The following is a 26,250-nucleotide window of genomic DNA, read 5'->3' on the forward strand; positions in this document are numbered from 1 at the left end:
TGCTTGGAAAAGTTAATGTTGCTTTACAAATTTTTAGAAACTTAATAGCAAGTTCAAATGATCAATCCCTATTCCCCTCCCACACAAAAATCCACACAAAAATACGCCAGCCGTTTCCTAAATGCATGTATCTATAAGCTTTTCTTTCACCCGAGCCATAAATCAGTGACAAGCAACTCCTCGCAGAAGGTCCTAAAAAGAGGCAGGGAGGGAAGTACCTACATTACGCAAGAGGCAGAAGAAGTCTTATCTTTTATTTAAAAGCAATCCAAGAAAATGAATGCCAGTTTCTTAACTTCTATTCAAATCAAAGTAGAAAACCCCATTAGGAATGTCTGTACAGCCACTATTGGCCAAAAATCCCCAAAAAGTCCAAATCCATGTCGCAACCTGAGTCTAGCATAGGACGAACAGCTTCTCTGACACTGTAGCACTTCAGAGTCATTATGATGGGCCTTAAGCTCTACAGAACAAGTTTTGACTAAGCTATCATCACAGGTTTAATGCTGCAATGCTATAAAAGATGTCTTATTCAAAAAACAAAACCAAAACCCCAGAACAGTACAAATTCCAATGCTAAAAGTACATAAAGAGAAATATGGACCGTGCCTGTTAGAAACTTCCTGAAGCAAAGACTTCTATCCTAGAACAAAGGTAAAGAAAAATCAGGGAAATACTGGTAGTTCATACCCACAGGTATAAAAGTTTTAAATTGAATTACCCTCTGTTCCTTTGACGCTGCCAGTTCCCTCCATGCCTATTTAGACTCAAACAACTCTTGCTATAGGATGAAGTTGTAAAACTCCCTAAAATACAAAGTCTGTGGCAATTCTATATTTCCACTTTACTCTACATAGGCAGTATTTAATTCCTATGTCCAACAGCGTGTTGAACTACAGCGGGGAGAAGTTATACTACTATAATTGCTAAATAAACCACTTGGTAATTTGAGACTGAGTATTTGACAACAGGATTGATATAAGTGTCCCGAGATCTTGACTGTGGCATCATTTAGTAATGCTATCTCTTTACACATTCTGAACTTCAAAGATAGCGTTACATAAACAAACAAACCAAGGTTTTCAAATCCCCACCCTTTAAATAGGAAAAAATCCCCATCAAATAGTTCTTACAAGGAGACACATTAATACTATATTATCTGTTAATTTAATCTGTATGTTTAGACACACTGGAATTACATAGGATGCCAACAACTGCTGGAGCAGGGGAGGGGAGATGGGTGAGAGGAGAAAGGGGGATGAGAAGAGGTTTTAACTCCAGTAAGAAACTTGTGTACCTGCCTGATAAACATAGCCAAACCTCTTTATGTAGCCTATTTATCTTCAAATCTATTTATGTCACACAAGAGAACATATGAGCATAACAGCTGTTACTATAGCAATGAAACTGGAAATTTTGAGAATACAAAAAACCCACCCCTGAAGGATGCTCAGTTTAGCAGAGAGATGGTTTAGAGAACAGTGCACCAGTATCTCACTTCTAGGATCTGTTCAAAGTGTGCGATTACAGAGACGTTAAATCAGCTGTAAGATCCTATTCCCTAAAGAGCACTTGGAGCCAAATCACTGCTACCTATTACTCGGCACAACTTGGCACACCAGGAGTTCCTGCTAAGTAACCCCAAACTTGTCAAACACCCCAGAACCTGGGGTGTTTGACACGTTCTGACGCCTGTAAACCCGGGGAAGAGCGATTCTCTGCAAAAGACTCACAGTTTTTGATCGCGGCAGAGAAGGGATTCACCATAGTAACATACTCCCCACCCGAACCGTGGGTAAGAGCAAGGAGCTCAGCGCCCAGCGCCGCCAGCCCCGCACCCTCCCGACACCAAGCACACCTGCCCGGCACCGGGAAGATGGGATCAGCCGGAGAAGTAAGGTACTTTCTCAAAGAAGCAGGCAGGCAGCCTGCCTCTCCCCACTTACCGCTGCCGGAATGAAAACCACAATTCCCCCCAAGCGGTTTTCTGTCAAACCCACCCCCCTCCTTCCTCTCCTCGGCCGGCAGCCGTGCGCCCCCGCCCCAGACGCCGCGGCTGGCGGGACGCTGCCGCCCGGGGGCCGGCGGGGCAGGCGGGGCCGCCTTTCCCCCTCCCTCGCCCCCCGCCACCTCCCCTCCGCGGGCGCGGCGGCACCGCGCACCCCCCCCCCGCCCCCCGCAGGCGCGGACCCAAGGTGCTGCCGGCCGCGATTTACCTGCGAGGGAGCCGGGTCTCTGCAGGGTGGCGGTGGCGTACAGCTCCTGGGAGTGCTTGCTGTACTGATCGGCAGCGTGAACCAGCCGCTTGGTAGGCGACAGGGTGGCGTAAGTGCCGATGGTGGAGCTTAACTGGTGGATAGGAGAGGAGGAAATGTTAGACTGGACGGTGGGCGGGGAGGTCACTCGGATGGGGGACGGCGACAGTCCCGCCGAGGAGACGACGATGTTGATGGGCGAGCTGGTGCTGTAGGACTTGGCCAGGCGGCTGGGGGACTGCTTCGGGGAGGAGAGGCGCTGCGCGGTGGCGTAGGCGGCGCCCTCGGCGGCGGAGCCGGCCCGCGGCAGCTTGGTGGGGGAGCCGCCGGGCTGGGCGGGCAGCGGGGAGCTCACCCGCTGCGCCGGCAGCGTGGAGCTGGCGTAGTAGAGCGCGGCGGCGTGCTGGGGCTCGGGCAGGTGGAAGGCGCTGCCGTGGCTGGGCGCGAAGGGCTCCCGCGGCTGCGGGGCGGCGGGCGGCGGCGGCGGCTCCGGGCCGCCCGGGTGGGCGCCGCGGCCCCCCGGGCCCTGCTGCGGGAAGGAAAGGCAGAGGCGTCAGCGGGGGCGGCGGCGGGGGGCGCCCGGCTCCCCCGGCCCTGCTCGGGGCGGGGCGAGGGGGCTCGCTCGCCGGAGGACCCCCCCAGCCGCACGCAGCCCCCTCGTTGCCTTAAAGCGGGCCGGCACCCGGCGCCCTCGGGATGAAGGGACTCGCTAAGCTGCTAAAGCATTTCCAGCCTTTGGGGGAAAACCGGCCGCCGGCTCGGGCTGAGCGGCGTAAAAACTCGTCGTCACGGCTGCAGTCGGCACCCGGCCCTAGAGCAAACTGCTCCGGGGTCTCTTGCTCTGAAATGCGCTCGCATACCTACCCTTCCACCAGGCGTAGCTTAGCCCGACTTTAAATACATACAGACAGACAGACAATCAGACATAACCCCCCCGCGCCCCAAACTTTTATTCTGCGTACATTAGAAAAGCGCAGTTGAAGCCACGGAAAGGGCTTTAATCGGGTCACTTTCCTCGTAGAAAAGCAATCGGTGTCCGTACGAGGAGAGCCACCGCGCCCCACTGACACCGCCCCCGGCTTTCGCTGCTGCTGCTGCCGCCGGCGCGACAGGGCGCGACCGGCCCCGCCGGCGGCGGAATCGCGGCGCTCGCCTCAGCCCCGTCCTCGCGTGGAGAAGCGGAGGGGAAAGGCACCGCCCGGCTGCGCCGACGCCGGACCCCGCCGCGGCAGGCGGTCGCCTCGTACCTATGTACGCGGCACGAAGGGGAAGGAGGGCGCGGGAGGAGCTGCCGGGGCCGGGCCCTCCCCCGGGCCGCATCCAGCGGGGAATCTGCATCGGGACGGAGGGAGCGCCCCGCCCCGCCGGCCGCCTCCGCCCCGCCGGCCTCGGGGCCCGCCAGCCGCGGGCAGGGCAGCGCAAAGTTCCCCTTAAGCCAGTAACTGGGAGGGGGGAAGGGAGCGAGCGAGCGACAATCCTCGGCAGATGCTGCCTATTAGAAATTTCAGTTACGTCCCTGAGCCGCTTCTGGAGCAGCAAAGGATGGAGCGCGCCCTTACACACTGGCAGCTTCCCCCTTTCTATCGGGGATCTTAGGCTCAAGGGATCATCTGCGAATCTGGTAACATGAAAATCCTCTAATAACTGCACCCTGCAGTGAGCAAGAGCTCAGCGCCCTGTTGGAAGGACACACTCTTGTTTCAGATACTATTTTTTTCTGGTTATGCAGAGGATTTACTTGAAACCTCAGCAAGTGCTCCAGATCCCGGGAGCTGACAGAGCAGTTTGAATCAGTCTGACCAGTGCTTGGCCCAAACACACACACCTCTCGGCTACTGATTCCCTTAGCAAGAAAAGCCTTTAAAATGTGAATAATGAATTTTGTGACTCAATTCAATGAGGTGTGGTGAATGCCGACAGCAGCGTTGTTTCACATTTAAATAGCAACGTGCTTTTTTAGTCACATCCTACAGGAGAAAAACAAGTAAACAAAAGCACCATGTTCCTGGTATGAAACTTACTTTCACTAGGATGCCCAATAAAGGATTTGGTTGGGAACTGAGGACAAGATAAAACAACTAATCGGAGCAAGGAATAAATGAGGTTCAAAATGCCAGAAATGTGTACGACTTCCTATGTACGCCCACTGGAAATTTTTCTGTCCTTTTCTTTTTTTACTTTTGGAGCCCCACCCCTCATCTTAAATGTTTTACATCTGGGGGAAGAATATGTATTTTTCTAGACATGGACAGGAAGCAAGGCTTTGGATGAGGTGCTCCTGGTGCTTTGCTCCCAGTTGTTAGTAGCATGGAAGGTGCCAGCACTCGCAGTGTTCAAGCATCTCAAGGGAGCACTGCCAGACCCAAACCTCACTGGCTTTGGGAGGAAGAGCAACGGCCTTATAGATAAATGTAATGTAAACTGTTCCCTCCAGCTGTTCTGTATGGTAAGTCCCGGGTGGGCAAGGGGGTCATAGATGTAAGTAGCCTGCTCGCTGTTGAGTTGGACTGTTCTGGTTGCGGCCGCCAGTTACAAACACCACAGCGTTAAGTACGAGCCTTGAAATTTTCACAAATTGCCAACAAGCTCAAGTTGCTTATTCAAAGACTCATAACAAAAACCAGGAAGGCAAACTCTGGGAACATCAATGAACTTTTAAAAGCTACTTTCATGCTGAGCTACTTACCGTCTCTGCTTTAAACTGGAAAGAAGAGCTAATCTGCAACTGACTGTCCAATAATGTATTTGACAGGAGTACAGTTTTCATTTTCCAGGTTTAAACTGTATGGTAACAATTTTTATAAAACAGAAACAGGCTGGCAAGATTTAAGACAACATGGACAGAGCAAGTATTGCACATGATGAAAGGTCATTTGAACCAGCTACGTCATCAATTGTTATTTGTTAATAAATTTTACTTTTTGGACTGTTGAGTGCCATAATAATGTATTTTTTAATATTCAACATTGTTCCAAAGTACAGTCTTCTGCAATGTTACCAGTGTCTTCTGCAACACACTGCTAATGCACTGGTAACTTAGTTTGTCATTGATCATAAGGATGTTAGGCAAGCACTGTCATCGTGTACAAAATTTCTTTTTCTAATCTACTTCTACACTGCTTGATGTGTCAAGGATTTAGAGCAATTAATTTCAAGTAAACCAACATTATCCCATATTCCTAATAAATCTCTATAAAGCTGCAGGCATTCTGTAAGTACTAATTCAAAACAAAAAAAAATCCCACTTCATGACTGTCTGTTATAGGTAAGAAGGTGTAGTGGCAGGACACAAGAATTAAATGCTTAATTAAAAATGCAGTGTATAGCACTTCCTAAAAAGCTAAGCATTTGCTGTGTGAAGGAGAGAACTTTTGGATGAACAGATTGCAATGAAAACATTAGCAGGCAGTATTTTCTAGGATGTGACTAATCTCAGACCTGTCTTAAATTTACTGTGAGGTTCTTATGTTTTTTCAAAGAGCCAAGCGTACAGTCACATTCTTCACCCGTGTTTTCAGAGGCAAAATGTGTTTTAGTTTCTCCCTGTGTTTCTCCCTGTCTGTTGCTTAAGACTACCATACAGACATGTCATTGTTCATTCTGCAATGTGACATTATACTTCATATGGAAGAATGAAATACAATGGTATTTTTCCCTTATTTTTCCATTTATCCATTATTGTTGTCAACCTGATAATGAAACTGTGTTTAAACTAATAAATTGAGAGCAAATTTGCTTCCCAATTGTTAGATCCTCCTGCATCAATCTATTTCATAGATGTGAACAAAAATCAAGGACTTTCTTACTACAGCCCTGTAAGTATCTATTCTAAGACTCAGAGATTTAATTTTTCTGGTATCCCAAAGAAAAGGAGCCTGATTTGCTTATTTGGATTCAATGTATGGATTCTGATATATCCTTTTTAACAGCAGAAATGTGTGAAAAAACATGAGAACATTAATACTGCTATGAAAATATTTTCTTTCCCATTTAATCTTACTAGAAAGATCATTCTCTACTGATACAGACAAAATGAGATCTATACAGAAAATTACTGAGGGTGTCCAGTTAGTTTATAGTAGACTAGAGACCAGTCTAACTGTTGTTTGCCTGCCATAATTCATGCATTTAATGCACTAAATTTCAAGACATCAGCTTTTTTTTTTTTTACAATTCCAATTGAAAATTTAAATCAGAGCTTCAACAGGAAAAGATTAAATGAAAGACTGCAATACAAGATTTCTGTTTTATGAAGTGGAATTGAGAGGGGCAAATAACTGTGTTGAATTATTTATTCTGTTGAAAATTTTTCATGGATAAGGAATTATAAAATCCTAGATGGCTAGACAGCTTAAGCAAAACTTAACTTTGGGGTCAGCTGCTAATTACGGAAACATCAGCATGCTGATTCTTGGAGATTGTTCCCAGAGGGAAAAAAGGCGTGTAGGACCAGCAAAACCTGAATAGCAAAAGTCTAAGAGAACAAGATGACCGTTATGAATATGTTAGCAGGTGCAGCAGATCTATTTGGTATATCATCTAAAATCCCTTCAAGCTATTTTCTTCTTAGGCATGCCAAAACACAAACCGAAAACCTGGTAGGTTTTGTGCATCTATACTTCATAATTCACAGGTGCTAAGGAACAGAACTTCTGTCAATGCAACTGCCTGAGTCTTAGAAACAAAGCTAAGAACAGAAAAGGCTTCATAGTCATTTTGTGGGAATGAGATAATGATACAATTTCCAGGAAAAAGCTGGAAAATTTGAATCATGGTATCAGTTACCCTTAAGAAATGACAATTTGTGCTCAATGTCCTGTATACTTCTCTGACAGATAATACAAGAAACTGAAAAGTTATATTACATTTGAGTAAGTCTGCATGCCCATCTTAGGTCTGGATGCCCATCTTAGGTCTGGATGAACTTGTATTCACAAGCATTTTTAGTTTAGCATTAAATGCCAGCATCAGTTTCCAGCTTGTTTTGCTCTCTGGAACTTTCAGGGATCACTTGGCCCTTAAAACGTCAAAGAAGGTAATATCTGATGAATATGAACATAGTCATATACAGTGCACTGTGGCCCATGAGAAGACCTTTTCTCTTGATTCTAGGGAGGATTTTCCAATTGGATAGCTCAAGTTATGTGGAAGACATCCCTGCAGGCTGCTTTGGCTGCTTGAATGTTGGTAGATGTTGCTAGCTTTAGGCAGCAAACTTCATTATCCTTACTAGGGTTTTCGAGAGACACAGGCGGTCTTTTAAGGCTCCAGCTCTGTTTCACAATCTCAGTGATACTCTGTGCTCTTTCAGTGACTGCAAGACTTTCCAGTCTATTGAGGGATATTTTTTTTCCTGTCAGCCCAAAGAACCTTCCATATGGCTTCACTCAAGGTATCACTCTGCTCTGGTCCAATGCCTCTATCAACACTCTTCTGCAAAGGGCAAGAAGAGGGTATGGAAAATGCTTAACATTCTCTAGTCTTCAGGATGCAGACTTCAGTCCTTGGGCAGCACCTGTGGAAGGGTCTTTCTTCTGCAGGACTGCTTTGCTGTCATTTATAAGTTCCTGACCTAACTAGGAAGATGCTACCTATGTTTAAATGCACTTAAATGATAATAGATGCCAGACTATACCTCTAGATCCCTGAAATGTGGCCTATTCCATCTGTTTCTCCTTATTTTATCACAAAGGTCATGGCTATACTGTGTTTGCAAAATACACCCCAACACTATTAGGAAAACTTGTCAGCCTACCTGATCCTAATCTCAAAGGTCATACATATAGATGAAGGTAGGTAATACCATTGTAGTCTTCTACATCCACAAACAGAATTGTGTGCTATCCTTTCAGAGTGTCCAGAGATGGTCAATCTCTGGTTTTAAAGCAGCAAGGAAAGCTGCAATCATTACCTATTGTAGGATCAAACCAGCATTATGCCCATCAGTTCTTCACTACCATAAGCTATACTAGTGAATTGTTCTCTGTGAGTGTCGTAATAAGACTGATCTGTCTTGAGATTTCATCTGCTTCCTTTAATGACAGAAAAATTCTCATGTTCATATTTGGAGTCCAGTTTTAAACACATCATCATCTGCCACATCCCACCAGAAGTGAAGTCCTTATTTTAGATTTTGTCTGGGTAGATTATCCAGCAGCCTATCACCTTGTGGCACAGATGACTGATGGCGGGAAGAGCCATGAGACTAACTGAAAAAGGCCAGTATGCAGTTTTTGCTTTACATCTGAACACATTCTTGTACTCATTTGCTAATATTCTAAATAGGGCTAGTAAGGTGTGGTGGTCTGATGAATGACAAACTTATGACTTGTTTACAGGAAAAAGGAGACAAGTTAGAAAATTAACTGTTAAATGATTTTTCAAGCCTTTTTTTGTTTTTAATTACCTTTATTTTCCATCTACTTTTTGTTCTTAAGGGTTTTCAAATTCTGTGCCAGCTTGTTCAGTGCAGGAGCTTCAGGAGCATAGAATAATACGCAGTAGGGAATTACCTCTGTTGCTGCCTCAGCCTCTGAAAAGACCATGGCATCACCAGAAACTAAAAAAGGCCTCATCCAGAAATGTAAACTAGTTTTACTTCCTTTCCCTTCCCCTTGCAAATACATGGCAGAGCATGTGGAAAACCCCTATTTGTAGTACATGCTATGCTTTATGTTTCTATGATATCTGCAGCATAGGCTGACCATTCTCAAGATGACAGTAAACCCAATCAATCAGTTGTTCACAAATTACATTGCCCAAGTAAAAGATTCACTTTTGAGCAACTCATCTGCCAAATCTGCTACTTTTTGTAACAAGAGCCCCTACTGACTCTTCACAAGTAACCTTAATCGATTACTACAGGATATATCAGGATCTGGACACCAAGTTTGAAAAGCTGTTTTCAGTGGAGAAACAGAGTAATTCCCTGACAGAGGAGCAGTTGTTGCTAAGAAATCCTATTCTAGTAGCATTTAGAAGATAGAAGTTTCATGTTTGAAAGTACTCAAAGCAGTGAAAAAACTCTACAATCTACAATGAAGTCCTCCAAATTGACAAAAATGTTAGATTGTGCTTTGCAGCACTATACAGGAAGTCCCAAGACTAATTAGTTTCTCTTTTTTATACAATTGCATTTTCAGAAATTGTTCTTGCTGTCACAGCTGGCCTTGGGACTATTTACATATTTTTTCCACGCATTTGGGCTATCATTCATGTTCAGAGATAGCTATATTCCTTGCACACAAATACCAAAGGAAATTTTCACAATGTGAGCAGTCCTGACTCTTGAGGCTTATTTTAATTATAATAGGGATAGCAAAACAATTCCAAGGATTGACTTTTTTTCTCCGTAATTGTGGGATCAGCAATGGTCATATTCAGAACTTTTTTGTTTCAACTTTTGACTCTTCCTCTTCTTGTTTACCTCTTTTCAAACCTCCTTTATATGCTTTTTATGGTATTAATTCATAGTTTATATGGCAGTTTGTTAATATTTTCAAGATATATTTTAATTGACCTGAAGTTGTCAAGCATCCTTCGCAGGATGATGGTGTGAAAATTATGCTCTGTGAGTTATTTTCCTGCAGGAATATCTATCATACAATCTGAAGGAACACAGGAAGAAAACCTATTTTCTGCCCTCTCATACCAACAAAAAAAAAAGGATAGGAAAGGTTGCCTTACTAACTTACTAGTTACCTTTCTGAAAGTAACCAGTTCTCTGTGAAGTAGAAGGTTCATGAGAGCTTTTCAGATTTAAGCAATGGCTGTTCAGTGCAATTTCAATGAAAGAAATCTACATCATTAATTTTTTCCCCTCTCCATAAATTCATCCATTTCTATCAATGAGTATGATAAAATTTATACTAAGAATATCACTACTTCAAACCCCTAGACAATTGCACGCTTTCCCTTCCTGCCTTTTTTTTCTTTAAGATTCTTTCTCCTTCCCCTCTCATTTCTTCTTTGTTTTTGTTTCTGTTGCTCTGTTGCTCTCATAACCTGTTCCTTTTCCATCATCTTCCTTTTTCTAACCTCCTTGAAGAATGCATCACACCCTTTCAGGCTAACCCCCAGGGTATGATGCTTTTCACAAAGCACAACTCCTGATGACATCTGCCCAGGCTACAACTGGATATTATAGCCTCCTATTTCTTTCTAGCTGGAATCTTGCTCTCCTGCTGGCTCCCATCCCAAAGAACATCAGGGAGGTCCTCTTTGGTAAATGCAGAAAAACCCTAAGGCCTTACCGCTATGCAGGCTAATTTTAAACCCTTTATAGAAGAAAAAAAGTACCTACCCAATTTGAAATGAAATTTAACTGTGCTTTATTTCATTTTTCATTCTTAGAGGATAGGGAGCTTTTCTGAGCAAATTGAGAGAACAGAATATTGTATGTCTCTTGGTATCCCACAAGCTGTGCAATGACTATATAATAGTTGAAATCTCTTAGCAATTTAAGGCTTTGAAATTCAAATACTACTCACTTCTACAGAATCCTGAATTATAAAGTGTCCCAGTGTCACACTGAGATGGTCTGCTTTGCTGGGGTGGTTAACATCTAAACAGAGAAAATAACCTGAGCTGACCAATGAAACCCAGTCAGACTTTATGTACAGAAGCATGAATGCTTCTAGAAATTTTTGTCTAAACTGCAGCTTAACTTCCCAGTGAGAGGCTTTGATATCACAGTGAAAAGCATAGCAGGTAAGAGGGTTACGTGTCAGAGCTGGGAGGGATCATTTAGACAGGAAGAGAGAGTTATAGTTTTCATGAGTATCTGAAACAATCTTTCAAAATGTTTGAAATGTATGGGCAGCTGCCTGGTACGTTGCTTGTCTTACAATATGGGGGGAAAAAAAGGCAAAAAATTATTCTTATGCTTGGGATCAGGCCATAGCACCAGGCGATGCATGGTATCCCAAGCAGGTTTCGCATCTGGTGTCAGCCTGGCTTTGTTTTTGTTTGCTGGCACTTACTGCTTTCAGTAATATCCTGACACCAACACAGGGAAGTCCTAGACCTTAGTCAGGGCTCCTAATCAGCACAGTCACAGAAATTTTCAAACTTAAATGCCTAAACATGCTATCACCAAAATATATGTGCAAGCGAGTAAGTTAAACGGGCATGTAAATCTCCTTTTTAATCAGGATTATTTTATTACTATGCAAGTCAACTCACTTTAGATTTACGAAAATCAAGGTGGTTAACTCCACCCTGCTGCAGATGCATTGAACAAGAGAGAAAGTAAAGGCAGACATTCATGCGCCAGCAGGCACCAAACATCTCTGTTTCCTGGGAGCTACCCCACACGATTTCAGGTGCGAGAGACCCGGGCTGCTTAGGACACGTACCTGGCTGTAGCTCTGGATGGCACCTCTGGCCTGACCACTGCGGGCCGGGAGCTGGGAGGCCGCTGTTTCGCCCAGGGCGAGGGTCTGGTTGCTGTGGTAGCTAGCTGAGTACTGGAAGGACCCTTCAGGCTTGGAATTGAGCTGGAGCGCGCTCTGGGAGAGGAGGCTGGGCCCTGCGGGGACAGGATTCAGGAGCAGTCAGAAAGTCTCAGTGAAAGAGCATACCTGTATTATCTGTTGAGTGAGCCTCGAAATTATCAGATGTATGTGGCTTCAGCTTTTCACAGTTTGGCTCTTCAGTAATAAAAATCACATACATTACATTGTTTCTTACCACTCAGTCATCATTATTATTGTGTTCAAGCTACAGACCACGTATAGTTTTGACTGGTGAAGGAATTCTAAGTCTAAACAAACTCAACGATATTATTTGATAAAGAAGTCTTGGTTTTCAGCTCAGAATAGTTGATGAGTTTTCTTTTTTCCTAAGGATAAGCCTTGTTTATTTCACTTAATTATATCCAGTCGTTCTGCATGGGAAATGCTAACTTGTCCCTCCCTGGGCCCCCAGCACATTAGATCTACTGATTACTGCCACTCTGTCCTGTTGTCCTGATTTTGGCTGGGATAGACTTAATTTTCTTCCTAGTAGTTGGTATAGTGCTGTGCTTTGGATTTTAGCATGAGAATAATATTGATAACACACTGATGTTTTGGCTGTCGCTAAGCGGTATTTACATTGGTCAAGGACTTTTTTCTTTTCCTTCAGCTCCCCATGCTCTGCCAGGTGCCCAAGAAATGGGAGGGGGCACAGCCAGGATAGTTGATCCAAACTGACCAAAGGGCTATTCCATACCATATGATGTCATATAAACTGGGGGAGTTGGCCAGGGGGTAGCGATCGCTGCTCGGGGACTGGCTGGGCATCGGTCGGCGGGTGGTGAGCGGTTGTATAATTTTATTTTTATTTTTATTTTCCTTTTTTCCCTCCCTTGGGTTTTGTTCCTCTCTCTCTCTCTCTCTCGTTGTTTTCCTTCTCATTATAATTCATTATTATTATTATTATTATTATTTTGTTCCAATTATTAAACTGTTCTTATCTCAACCCACGAGTTTTCTTACTTTTGCTCTTCCGATTCTCTCTCCCATCCCACTGGGGGGGGAGTGAGCGAGCGGCTGCGTGGTGCTTAGCTGCCGGCTGGGGCTGAACCACGACACCTGTACACACGGTGATGTAATACTTTGGTGCCTGTAGGGATGGATGGCAGCCTTTAAAATATTAATAGCTCCTCTCATCATGTAGGACTCACCCTGATCTCTTTGCATCTTTGATGACTGTTTTGTCAGCCTATCTTATCTTCCCCATCACAGCACTGCGTGGCAGGAGAGCCAAGTGCAGGCAGCGAGCTTAAATTGGGGCTGCCAGACTGAAGGGCAGGTCGGGAGCGTGAACAGTGACACCTTCCAGAGTTATTTAGTTGTTCTGTGAAACTAAAACATAGGATCATAGAATAGTTTGGGTTGGAAGGGACCTTTAGAGGTCATCTATTCCAACCCTCCTGCAATGAGCAGGGACATCTGCAACTAGATCAGGTTGCTTGAAGCCCTGTCCAGCCTGACCTTGAATGTTTCCAGGGATGGGGCATCTACCACCTCTCCGGGCAACCTGTTCCAGTGCCTCACCACCCTCATCGTAAAAAACTTCTTCCTTATATCTAGTCTGAATGTACCCTTTCAGTTTCAAACCATTACCCCTTGTCCTATTGCAACAGGCCCTGCTAAAAAGTTTGTCCTCATCTTTCCTACAAGCCCCCTTTAAATACCGAAAGGCCGCAATAAGGTCTCCCCAGAGCCTTCTCTTCTCCAGGCTGAACAACCCCAACTCTCTCAGCCTTTCCTCATAGGAGAGGTGTTCCATCCCTCTGAGCATTTTTGTGGCCCTCCTCTGGACCTGCTCCAGCAGGTCCATGTCTTTTCTGTGCTGAGGACTCCAGAGCTGAACGCAGTACTCCAGGTGGGGTCTCACCCAGAGTGGAGTAGAGGGGCAGAATCACCTCCCTCGACCTGCTGGCCACACTTCTTTTGATGCAGCCCACAATATGGTTAGCTTTCTGGGCTGTGAGTGGACATTGCCGGCTAATGTCCAGCTTTTCATCCACCAGTACCTCCAAGTCCTTCTCGGCAGGGCTGCTCTCAATCCCTTCATCCCCTAGCCTCTACTGATACCGGGGGTTGCCCCAATCCATGTGCAGGACCCTGCACTTGGCTATGTTGAACATCATGAGGTTCCCACGGGCCCACTTCTTGAGCTTGTCCAGGTCCCTCTGGATGGCATCCCATCCCTCAGGCATGTCAACTGCACCACTCAGCTTGGTGTTGTTGGCAAACTTGTTGAAGGTGCACTCAATCCCACTGTCTATGTCATTGATGAAGATATTAAACAGTCCTAGTCCCAATATGGACCCCTGAGGGACACCAATTGTCACCGATCTCCATCTGGACATTGAGCCGTTGACCACTACCCTCTGGATGCGACCATCCAACCAATTCCTCATCCACCGAGCAGTCCACCCATCAAATCCATATCTCTCCAATTTAGAGAGAAGGATGTTGTGGGGGACCGTGTCAAAGGCCATACAGAATTCCAGATAGATGACATCCATAGATCTTCCCTTGTCCACTGATGCGGTCACTCTATCATAGAAGGCCACTAGGTTGGTCAGGCAGGAGTTGCCCTTGGTGAAGCCATGCTGGCTGTCTCAAATCACTTCCCTGTCCTCCATGTGCCTTAGCATAGCTTCTAGGAGGATCTGCTCCATGATCTTCCCAGGCACAGACGTGAGGCTGACAGGTCAGTAGTTCCCAGGATCCTCCTCTCTACCCTTTTTAAAAATGGGTGCAATGTTTCCCTTTTTCCAGTCGGCAGGGACTTCACCTGACTGCCATGGCTTTTCAAATATCATGGAGAGTGGTTTGGCAACTACATCAGCCAGTTCCCTCAGGACTCTGGGATGCAATCTCATCAGGTCCCATAGACTTATGTATGTTCAGGTTCCTCGGGTGGTCACGCACCTGACCTTCTCTTAGAGTGGGAGGGGCTTTGCCCCCCCAGTCCCCATCTTGTGGTCCATCCACTCAACAGGTGTGGGAAGAGAGGATGCCAGTAAAGACTGAGGCAAAGAAGTTGTTGAGTACCTCAGCCTTCTCCTCGTCTGTTGTTACCAGTTTGCTAGTTTTGCTCGTTGGAGGGGTACACTTTCTTTGACCTTCCTTTTCTGGCTGACATACCTGTAGAAGCCCTTCTTATTATTCTTTGCATCCCTTGCCAAGTTCAGCTCCAGCTGTGCCTTGGCCTTCCTGACCCAATCCCTACACAACTGAGCAGTGTCCCTATACTCTTCCCAGGATACCTGTCCCTGCTTCCACTGCCTGTGCATTTCCTTCTTGCCCTTTAGTTTGACCAGCAGGTCTCAACTCAGCCATGCTGGTCTCTTGCCTTCCTTTACTGATTTCTTACACATGGGTATCGAGAGCTCTTGTGCTCTATGGAAAGCATCCTGAACGATCTGCCAGCTCTGTTCTGCGCCCTTGTCCCTGAGGGCGGTTTTCCAGGGAGTCCTGTTGACTAACTCCTTGAACAGCTGGAAGTTTGCTTTCCTAAAATTCAGGGTCCTGACTTTACTCTTTACCTGACCCATATGCCTCAGGACTGCAAACTCCACCAATGCATGATCACTGTAGTCCAGGCTGCCTCCAGTCTTGACGTCACCTATTAGCTCACTTGCGTTGGTAACCAACAGGTCCAGTATCGTATCCTCTCTGGTAGGGCTGTCTATTACCTGGCTTAAGAAGTTATCCTCAATGCATTCCAGGAGTCTCCTGGATTGCCTACAGCTCGCCATGCTACTTTTCCAGCAAGTGTTGGGGTGGGTGAAGTCCCCCAGCAGGACGAGAGCCTGCGAGCATGATGCCTCCTGTAGCTGGAGTAAGAAGGCTTTGTCAACAGGCTCACCTTGATCGGGTGGCCTGTAGGAGACACCAACCGCAAGGTTCCCTTTGTTGCCTCGGTCTCTAATTCTTACCCATAAGCTTTCAACCTGCTCATGGCTGTTCTTCAGAGACAGCTCTTCACACTCTATCCATTTCTTGATGTAGAGGGCAACCCCTCCGCCCCTCCTTCCTTGCCTGTCCCTTCTGAACAGCCTGTAGCCATCAGTAGCTGCACGTCAGTCATGGAATTTGTCTCACCAAGCTTCAGTAATGGCAACTAGGTTGTAGCTTTCTAGCAGCACGGTGGCTTCCAGCTCCTCCTGTTTGTTGCCCATGCTGCGTACATTGGTGTAGAGGCACTTCAGCTGGGCTGTCGGCCATGTCACCTTCTTAGAGGAACACCTGTTAATTCCTTTGAGGTATTTCACTCGTGTTTCCCTGTTGACTCCTATTACCTCAGGAGCCCGTAGCTCATCTCTCTAAGACTTCAAGTGTGCTGCAGTGTACCCAGCAAGTCTCAGAGCAAGAGGCTGAGGGCACTCGTTAGCACCCCGTCCCTCAAACCGTGGCATACAGTCCCACAGCCTGTCACGGGCAAGCCTGATATCATCCACTTCCCCCTTCAAGTCTAGTTTAAAGCTTTGTCAATGAGCCCGGCTAGCTTGTAAGCAAAGACCCTCTTCACCCCTTTGAGAAAGGTGAATCCCATCTGACGCCAGCAAGCCTGGTGCCACGTAGACCATCCCATTATCAAAAACCCCAAAACTGTGGCAGTGACACCAGCCATGGAGCCATGTATTAATAGACTGGGCCCGTCTGTTTCTTCCAATGTCATTGCCCGCAACTGGAAGGAGAGAGGGAAAAATAAGCTGTGCTCCAGATTCCCTTACCAACCGTCCCACGGCCTTGAAGTCTCTTTTGATCACCCTTGGACTACGCATTGCAGCTTCATCGCCACCCACGTGGAAGAACAGGAACGGGTAATAGTCCGAGGGCCGTACCAGGCTAGGAAGTTTCCTTGCATTGCCCTTAACCCAGAGGGAGGAAATTAACAGGGAGGCAGCAGACTTCCCTAAGAGGAGGGTCTGTGTGGCATATTGGACCCTCTGTTCCCCTCAGAAGGGAGTCGCCTACAACCATAACCCATCTTTTCTTCCTTGTGGAGGTGGTCATGATACAGGGGGTAGGCCTTTCTGGCCTAGGCGACACCTCTGGTGTAGATGGACTGTCATCCACATCCTCCATTGACTGGTCTTCCACATCCAGAGCCTCATACCTGTTGTACAGAGGCACCTGGGAAGGTGTGGTGGGCAAGGAGGGGGTTTGCCTGCTGCCCCGGGCATGGACTTGCCTCCGTACACTCCCTTCCTTTAAGCTACTGCCTTCAGCCCGGTGGGGGAGGATACAGGATCCCCTTGATCTTGTTTTTTTTCTGGTGGCTGTTCCTGTTTCTGTCTCAGGGAGGGCAGAGCATGATTCCACCAGTCTCTCTCTTTCTCAGACTCCCTGATGCTCCTTAACCTTTCTACTTCCCTCTCGTAGCTCTGCCACCAAGCTGAGCAGATCATCCACCTGGTCACCCCTCACACAGCTGTTCTCACTACTGCCATCTGTTACCAGTGCTTTGGCACTCTGTGCAGCCTGAGACCTGGGTGGCTGCATGTTTTCGTGGGAGCTCTGTCTGGGTTGCAACATCCATTCTGGCGAGTGCAGAGGACATGGCTTTCCACCAGGTGGATACCATAGCTAAGCTCCTTCTGAGAGGGTGATGACCACCAACTGAACTCACCTCTTGAGGTGGTAGGGTGACCACGCCCTTCCTGCGCACCCTTCCGCGCAAACTGCCGCGCCATGCCCTGGCTGCCAGGCCACACTACGCTCTGTTTGCTGCTGTTGGCAGCGCTCCTGGTCGCTCGCGCTCCCCAGGCTGCTTTGTACAGGCGTGGGGGTGGTTGCGGTTGCTCTGGCAACGCCTAGGCCTCGACAGCAGCTCCCGAGAGAGCTGCCGGGTGTCTCCGCTGCCCTGGCGTTTCCCTGCCTCAGGAGACCCCCCCTGCGCGCCGAGATCTGCCGCTCCGCTGCGGATTGGGCCAGCTCCAGAGCAGCTCCCCTCGGCGACTGACGCGTTCTAATATTCATTAGGTTCACGTACGAGTGATTTAACTTATCAGGTACCCATAGCAAAGTCCCCAGTTTTTGCCTTGAGACCATATATCAGACAAGGAAAGGCTCTTCCTACACCGCGCTGTCGCATGGTTTAGACATGACCTCCCACAACTGCTTTTAATGGTGAACTCATTCTGCATCCATACACAAAGAGCTACATTAAGGAAACCCCACCTAATCCTTCCCTATGCCTTCACTGGTTTTAGTCTCTTCTAATTTTCAATAAACTAGCTTACTCTTCCATGGTGTCTGGGCCCAGCAAGTGAAATACAAGAGGAGAGAAAAGAAGAGGGTTATGCCTTGGCCACTGCATGAGTTACGAAGAAGTCTACCTTCAACCCAACAGCTATCATCTACAGCATATTCAGTGGCTCCACAGGGATGATAGGTTCATCTTCTCGTTAGCACTAACAAGCTCCTGAGAGCGTAGAAGGTGACACAAACCTTAAAGGATGTGAAATGATTACGTTGATTTTGCTCCTACATAACACATGAAAAGTTCAGTTTTAAAAAGACTCAATGGCAAAATTCCAATGAATTTTACCAGAAATAACTCCCAGTACATTCCTGATACAAAGGCCGAATTTTATGACCTTTAAGTCTTTGCTACAAGGACGTACAGCTGCTCCAAAAAGATTTCCACTTCAAAATCGTGCAAACAACTCCACCCCCAAATTAACATGGAGAGTATTTTTTTCCCCTAGCCTGTTTCTCAGAAATGGCAGAACCATTACAACTGATATTTTCCAAAATCCAACCTGAACCGCTCATATGATAAACAAATTGTAGTAGGCTATGTGAAGTGGAAGTGTTCACATCTAAGTGTAGACTGGGATTATGACACTATTTTACATATCAACACAATTTATACTGCAAAGTCAATTGCAGTCATCAGAATATTCCAGATATAGGACAAATTTAGAAAGTAAGTTCTGGTCCTTGTATTTTCCTTACAAGTACAGAAGGAGGCAGGGCTCCATGTATGCTGTGAGGTTATTAAAAATGTATCACATGCACAGGAGAGCTGAACTGAATCCTGCCTGGGTGCTTATAAATCCAACATTTATAAATCCATTCCCTGACTCTGCAAACAGGGTTTACTAAGCTTTTTCCATTTAACTGGTTTTGTTGCAAATTTTGTTCTTTAATGAAAGAAATATTTTCACAGATTTTTTTAAAGAGCATAAAGAAAATACAGGCTTAGTTTTAAAATGTATCTGTAGACTTTTTTTAATCTTTTGGATTTTGAATTTTAACTGAGAATTTGCCTGTGATCAAGTGACGTGATTAAGTTCAGAAAATTCACAAAAGCATAACTTTCCCAGGAGGGGAAAAGTTGCAGCAAGAAAGCAATTTTTGTGCATGAAAGTGTTTGTACTCATTCTGAAAGTAATTATGCCGTGACATTTCTAAAGCTTAAATAATGATTAAACTATCACATGCTATGAACTCAATATGTTTAAATTTTCATTGCATCTGGCTTTCAAGTGTTCCTTTCATATTACTATGGGATCTAGATGCTAGAAAGCTCACTAGGGGATTTACATAGCCAGCTAGAATCACATACATGGGTTCCCTGCCCCATGTAGCCTGAACACTTCCATGCACCTTAAGAAATTTATCCAAACCACAGAAAAAAAAATTAGTAAAAAGTTTAGAGCACATGGTTTTAAGTTCACTAACTACTGTATAGCAGTTTTTATTTTGTACCTTAACAAGCAGTAATGAACAATTAAAACGTACATACATTTCAATAAAGTAATTACAAATTCATTTGAGAGAAACAGCCAGGTAGATATTTAAATTTTAAATAAGCCCACATTTCTCAAGCAAACATAGAATAGAGTTGTGGCTGCTCACCTGTAAATAACTAAGTCTAAACCAAGCGTAAAAAATACAAGATACATTTGTGATCAATCACCATGATCTTGAAAAAACATAAGTTTCTTTTTCAGGATTTAGGGACTACAAGCAGTCCCATCTTGTCTGATATGGAAAAGATGGATTGCTTTTCTCGTTAACATTCTTGAGATTTCAATCTGAAGGCAAAACCAAACCTTCTGAAGAGCCCCCAGCTCACCCAGAAGAGAAGAAAGTGGTTTGTTTGTGTACTTCTATACACTGATGGCTCTTGACAACAAACTACTGTTTCTTCCTGGCAAAAATTTCAACTCTGTTGTGTTGGTATAAGAAAGTGTTCATGCAACTATTTTTCATTTGTTTTCAGAAGAGTTAAGGCAGCTGGAAATTCTCTATTTTCAGTTAGGCACTGGAAATCACTAGTTAACTACTAGAGCAATTCAGTCTTATTTTTTCCCTTAATGCTACATAATTAACTACCCATCTTCAATTTAAAATAAGCTTGAAAACAAACACTTCCAGCTTCATAAGGTTTAGTTTAGCAGATACAGAGGATTTGTACTACTGCTTTCAAAATTCATACTACATTTTGTTTCTGTTTGAGGGTATGGGGAAGATATAACTAGCTGTTTTCCCCTATGTTTTTTCACCACCACATAAAACAATCTATTTGCCTTGTGAAAGAATATTAGCGTTGGATTATCCATAGCAGGTAGTACCAAATTTTCACTGATTCAGTCAGTGCCACTTTCCTCCTGTATTAAAATAGTACAGATATGAGTGCCAAGCCAGGCAACTAAGTCAGAGCCATCATACTGCAAGAGACACCACTGTGGACTAACTTCAAAACATGGAGCAGGGTATAGTAATTAACTCTTTAATTTGTCTCCAGTTTGGTGGACATATACTGCCGACAATACCTTCCTCTTCCTCCTAACCTCGAGCAGAGCAGTGTGCAAGGCTCCCCATCTTCCTCACCTTGGCTGCTGTAACTTGTCTCAGTAAGGAGCTCAAAGGAGAGGGACAGGGTGTGCACCTTGCTTGGGACACAAAGTGCACTTACACCAGGGAAAGCTGCTGGAGCACGGAGAAGACCAGGCAAGAAGAGAACAGAAGAGGATGGAGGACATGCCTACATCAGGGAGCCAACCCACAATGAAACCTCAGAGGTGATGGAGAGCAGGGGACTTTTCTAGGAATCAAAGAAGGGAAACAGGAGTTTCCTTTGCAGTCTGGAGACCCAGGTGCTGGCAAGCATGGCAGATGGAGTCACCCATTCAGACAGTGAGGGGAGGGGACAGGCTTCTTGTGGAGCCCTTTTAATTAGTTTGTATTACTCACCCCTCTTACTGGCAGTTATGTTGGCTATTATATGGCTATTATTTTTCTCTTTCAAAAACCTAATAGTTTAAGAGATTTGGAGCACCTGAGAGTGCCTGGCACACTTACTTCAAGCAACACATGGAAGAGGAGCAGGTGCAGGGCAGGACTCAGCCCTACCCTGAGTCCTATTACTAAAGAGAGCAGCACTGAAGCCCACACTTGCTACCTTCCTGCCATATTGCATTCAAGAAAATAAGCATAGCCTGGCATTACACTGAACAGGATGATTCATGTTTAGTACGTTGCATATGGCCATAAATGTAAACTGGTGAGTTATAGACTCCATCGCAAGCCATAGCAGAAGGAGAGCTTCCACAGCATCTACCTGCTTTTGCCAAGGGGGGGGGTCAGGGAAGCGGGAGGCAAAGGTTGCAGAATGGGCCCCACCACGCACAGCTGGTGGCTATTCCTATGCCCCTCACCTGTGAGGGATAGGGTATTGCACTGGCAGTATTTCTTCATGGGCCGCTGTTTTTCTTTCTGAATAACAATACAATGTGCAATGCTGCAATAAGGTGCAGTGTAGCTATTTAAAAACCAAACCAAGGAAGTGAGTGGTCTTAAACAATGAGATTATTGTTAATTCAAGGACCTCACAGTGTCCTGGTTTCAGCTGGGATAGGGTTAATTTTCTTCCTAGTAGCTGATGTAGTGCTGTGTTTTGGATTTAGTATGAGAATAAGGTTGATAACACACTGATGTTTTAGTTGTTGCTAAGTAATGCTTATATTAAGTCAAGGACTTAGTGCGAGGCGCACAAGAAGCTGGGAGGGGGCACAGTCAAGAGAGTTGATCCAAACTGGCCAAAGGGCTATTCCATACCATATGGCGTCATGCTCAGTATATAAACTGGGGGGAGTTGGCTGGGGAGGAGGGATCACTGCTCGGGGACTGGCTGGGCATCACTTGGTGGGTGGTGAGCAATTGCATTGTGCATCGCTTGTTTTGTACATTCTTTTATCATTATTTTATTTCCCTCTGCTGTCCTATTAAACTGTCTTTATCTCAACCCATGGGTTTTACCTTCGCCCCCACCCCCCGATTCTCTCCCCCATTACACGGGGCAGGGGGGAGGGTGAGTGAGCAGCTGTGTGGTGCTTAGTTGCTGACTGGGGTTAAACCAAGACACACAGTAACAGTTGATTACGGGAAAACAAAGTGACACAAAGAATCCAGGTTACTGTTATCATCCATGGCTGGGACAAAAATGGGGAAAAAACTGAAATTATGAAAACATTTGTTCTTTTATTTTCAAGAGACATATTTTCTTTGGAAATAAAATCTTTTGCCTGTTGTTTCTGCTCTCTTCAGACCACCTCCTCATCCTTCTTCCATCATTCATAGTTAAAAAAAAACCAAACCCAAACTAACCAAGCAAAAAAAAAAAAAATCACAACCTAAAATTTTCATTTTGGCTATTTTTAAAAATAAACTATTGTTGAACAGCAAGTGGTTGCATGCAGAAATACTTTATATGGCTGTTTCAGAACAGCAGAATACTGGGATACTTCTCAGTACCTGCATGTACTGTTTTAGCTCTACCAGTGCTTGCTTAGGCAACAAAAAATTAGTTACAAGTATAGAACAAATACACATAAACTTCTCATTATTCTACTTCTTATGCAAGAAGTGACAAGATATTACAGATCAGTAAGTAAAAAAAAAAAAACAACAAAGAAAAGAGTGGTAACACAACAATGAAATTCCACCAGTATAATTATTTTACAATATTTCTGTATTTAGGTCAACCCTTATATTTGTGATCTAGATCCTGTTCCTCAGCATAAAAATTTATATTCACTTGTGCAACTGACTTTATACCTACATTTCATCAGAACAATCCAACTTATACATTGAAGAAAGGTCCAAAATGTCCATTTTTGTATGCTCAGAAACTGCCAAGGTGTCGTGGTTTAGCCCCAGACAGCAACTAAGCACCACGCAGCCGCTCGCTCACTCCCCCCCCACCCTCGTGGTGGGATGGGGAAGAGAATTGGAAGAGTAAAAGTGAGAACACTCGTGGGTTGAGATAAAGACAGTTTAATAGGGAAAGCAAAAGCCACGCGCACGAGCAAAGCGAAGCAAGGAATTCATTCACTACTTCCCATGGGCAGGCAGGTGTTCAGCCATCTCCAGGAAAGCAGGGCTCCCTCATGCGTAATGGTTGCTTGGGAAGACAAATGCCATCACTCCGAATGTCCCCCCCTTCCTTCTTCTTCCCCAGCTTTATATACTGAGCATGATGTCATATGGTATGGAATAGCCCTTTGGGCAGTTTGGATCAGCTCTCCTGGCTGTGTCCCCTCCCAGCTTCTTGGGCACCTGGCAGAGCATGGGGAGCTGAAAAAAGTCCTTGACCAGTGTAAATACCGCTCAGCAACAGCCAAAACATCAGCGTGTTGTCAATATTATTCTCATACTAAAACCCAAAACACAGTACTACACCAGCCACTAGGAAGGAAATCAACTCTATCCCAGCCGAAACCAGGACACAAGGGCTAAGACTATTATATTCAAATCCATTGGAATATGCTTGCTGATTTCAGGAGTCAAATAAGTTTTTAAGATATTCTAAGTGTATTGAAGTGGTGCGTGCTAACAGAGAAGATGTACTAACTGAACGTACAGTATAAAATAAATTTTTAACAAATACAATGCTGGTAAAAGAGTAGCTGTATTATTAGAAATGTTTAGCAGACCAACTATGTCAGCACCACTGCTCCAAAGTGTAAAAGCATGTTTCTTTCTGCTAGTCCTTCTGCGACAAGAGGGGATTCAATGCTCCCTGGCATTGCCAAACTCCAAGAGTACAGCACCTAGCTTTCCTTTCCTCACTCGCTTGGAAGCAAACCCCAAGAGAAGCTGGGTGCTTAGCTGCCCACTGCGATCCACAGCCTCGAACGGCATGATGCCCAAATTAAGCAGAGAAAGAATTACATCAAAAAAAAAAAAAAAAGAAAAAAGGAAGAAACAAAGACCAAAGTGCATCAGCACAGTACTGAATTTTGATTAAACAAATAGGCATTAATGCCAACTGGAGCTTCAGTGAGAGATTGCAAAAAACAGGCATCAGCACTGACAGCAGTTGAAAAGCCAGGGAACTTGGTTGGGAATCAGAGCTGGCAAGTCATTACATGTTTTCTTCCCTTCTCCCGGAGGGTAGGGCCTTGTCTGGTGACCACGCAAGTAGCAGAGCTCACCCGAATTGTATCCCAAAGTGGTCATAAGCTATGAATGGCTATGAGTATCTCTTGTAAGAAACCCAGTAGGAACTTGGGCTCTAAGGAGCTAACCAGTGTCAGAAGTTAAGCAGTTTTCTACATGCTGAGAGACTGGTCCAGTACCCTTACACTGATTAGAGATGGGGGCAAAGCACATCCTATTCAATTTTTTTATTTGTAATATTACTAGATCAAGAGTGAGGATTTAAAAACAAACAGATGAAGCAAAGTCTGATAAGATTTAAGTACAATCAGTATTTGTGATATGTATTTTTACCTACAGGACAGCAAGTTAAGGTAGTAGGAATTTGTGGATTAACTCCATTACAAACTCAGATGACTGTATATTTTTTCTATCTTATACTGTAGCACCATTGCTGGGTCACAAAGCTAAATAGCCAGATGAATGTGGGATTCTTGTAAAGGAGGAACTCACAAAAAGAAACCAAAGAAATTGTTCCCTGTGGGGATATCAATGATGGCCTATCCCTAGTGTCCGCCAGTCAAACATCTGGAAAGTTACTCCCATTTCCTAATCCTTAGGCTGCAGTATCTCACGGAATACTTCACAAATTGTAGCTTCACCGTATCTAACAATTCAAGGTGATACTATAGCAATAGCATGGTCAATGTTCAAAACAAAAAAAAAGACTGAATTATGAAACAGGACTAATATATTACATTACAGAGCAGAATTTATCATGGAACAAGTATTCAATAATACATAGTCTGCTAGTTGTTCAATTATAAAATAATTACCATATAATGACAAGTTACATACAGTACTATATTATTACAAGATAAGGGTATGATTAATTCAGTATTCTAAATCTATGCAACAATTACTTCTAAATTGGCTAAAAATAATTACACTACAAACTACAGAAACATATACCTAGTTAGCCCCCATGAGATAATTGCATGCTTGTTACTTAGTTTTTCATGTGAAGTTCCCAACAAAAACGTCATGCAAGTGAAAGGAGAATGATTTTTTTCTCTCCTTAAGATTTAAAGTGTTACGGAGGCACATTTCCTTCTCCAAGTAAGCAGTAAAGTGGAGCACTACTACTGTGTTATACATTTCCATTTGGTCAGTCATCTATTGCGATGCCAGTTCTAATTGACAAAGGAAATAGACCAAAACGTGCTCGAACGAACATTTAATTAGCTCCCATACCAATTATAAACAACACTTCACTCACCTTCGATCAACTGACAGAAGTAGTAATGATAAATTATAGAGTAAGTGTAAATAAAGTGTTTTTAATTAGTGTAATTAATCACTTCACACATTCTTCAACCTGCTTTGCTCATTTGGGTAGCAGTTGAAAGAAAGCACTAGCAAAACTCCTTTAATGTCCTTTAAACATTCATTTACAGAGTTAATAGGTTGAGGTGCCTCACATCCCAGTGAGAGGAACCATCTCCTAACTGTTAGTATATACCTAATTAAGGATTTCAAATACCAAAAAGCCATCATTTACTGTTTCTTCTGCCTCTCAGGAAATTTAGTTTGAGCGTGAAATATTGATTCCTACCCTACAACCTACTTTTTTTGTTAGTTCATTTAAGTATGTGTACTCATGGTAAGTAGTTGCTAACCACTCCTAAAGCTGGGTTCTACTTGTTGCCCAGTTTTGCAAAGGAATGGCTGATCAAAAAAGATGTAACAAAATAAAAGATCAGGTCAGGTATCTGTAAAGTGGTCACTCAATTTCTGAGTGTTCAACTGTATTTGGGAAGCTGGGGGAATCTTGGAACTAGACTGAAAGAACAATGAAACCAGGGATAGCTCTTGATGGTAACCTGCCAGTGTCCTTCCACAGTATTTGACAGTAAAGAAGAGGGGATGATAGTTAAAGACAAGGTGGATGGACCTGTTCCTAGTGATACTAAACTTTTTGGCATCTCACTGGTATATCCTGTTTTCCAACTCCTGCTCCCAGATTAATTCTGGGAACAGGAATAAACATTCCCTCCAAATCAGAATGGTAAGGAACATTTGTTTGTCTGTTTGTT

General features: G+C 44.4%; 1 protein-coding gene across 1 annotated transcript in view; it reads right to left on the reverse strand.

The window, feature by feature from the left end:
- The window catches only part of CTNND2 (catenin delta 2), a 565,782-nt gene that overhangs the window by 292,775 nt on the left and 246,757 nt on the right, over positions 1-26,250 (reverse strand). The window contains exons 5-6 of the mRNA XM_072851353.1: positions 11,612-11,784; positions 2,217-2,781 (exon numbers count right to left, since the gene is read on the reverse strand). Coding sequence (XP_072707454.1) covers positions 2,217-2,781; positions 11,612-11,784 — 738 coding nt within the window. The remainder of the gene's footprint in view (positions 1-2,216; positions 2,782-11,611; positions 11,785-26,250) is intronic.

The sequence above is a fragment of the Ciconia boyciana genome, chromosome 2 (genome assembly GCF_034638445.1).
Source record: "Ciconia boyciana chromosome 2, ASM3463844v1, whole genome shotgun sequence".
In the NCBI taxonomy this organism is placed as follows: domain Eukaryota; kingdom Metazoa; phylum Chordata; class Aves; order Ciconiiformes; family Ciconiidae; genus Ciconia; species Ciconia boyciana.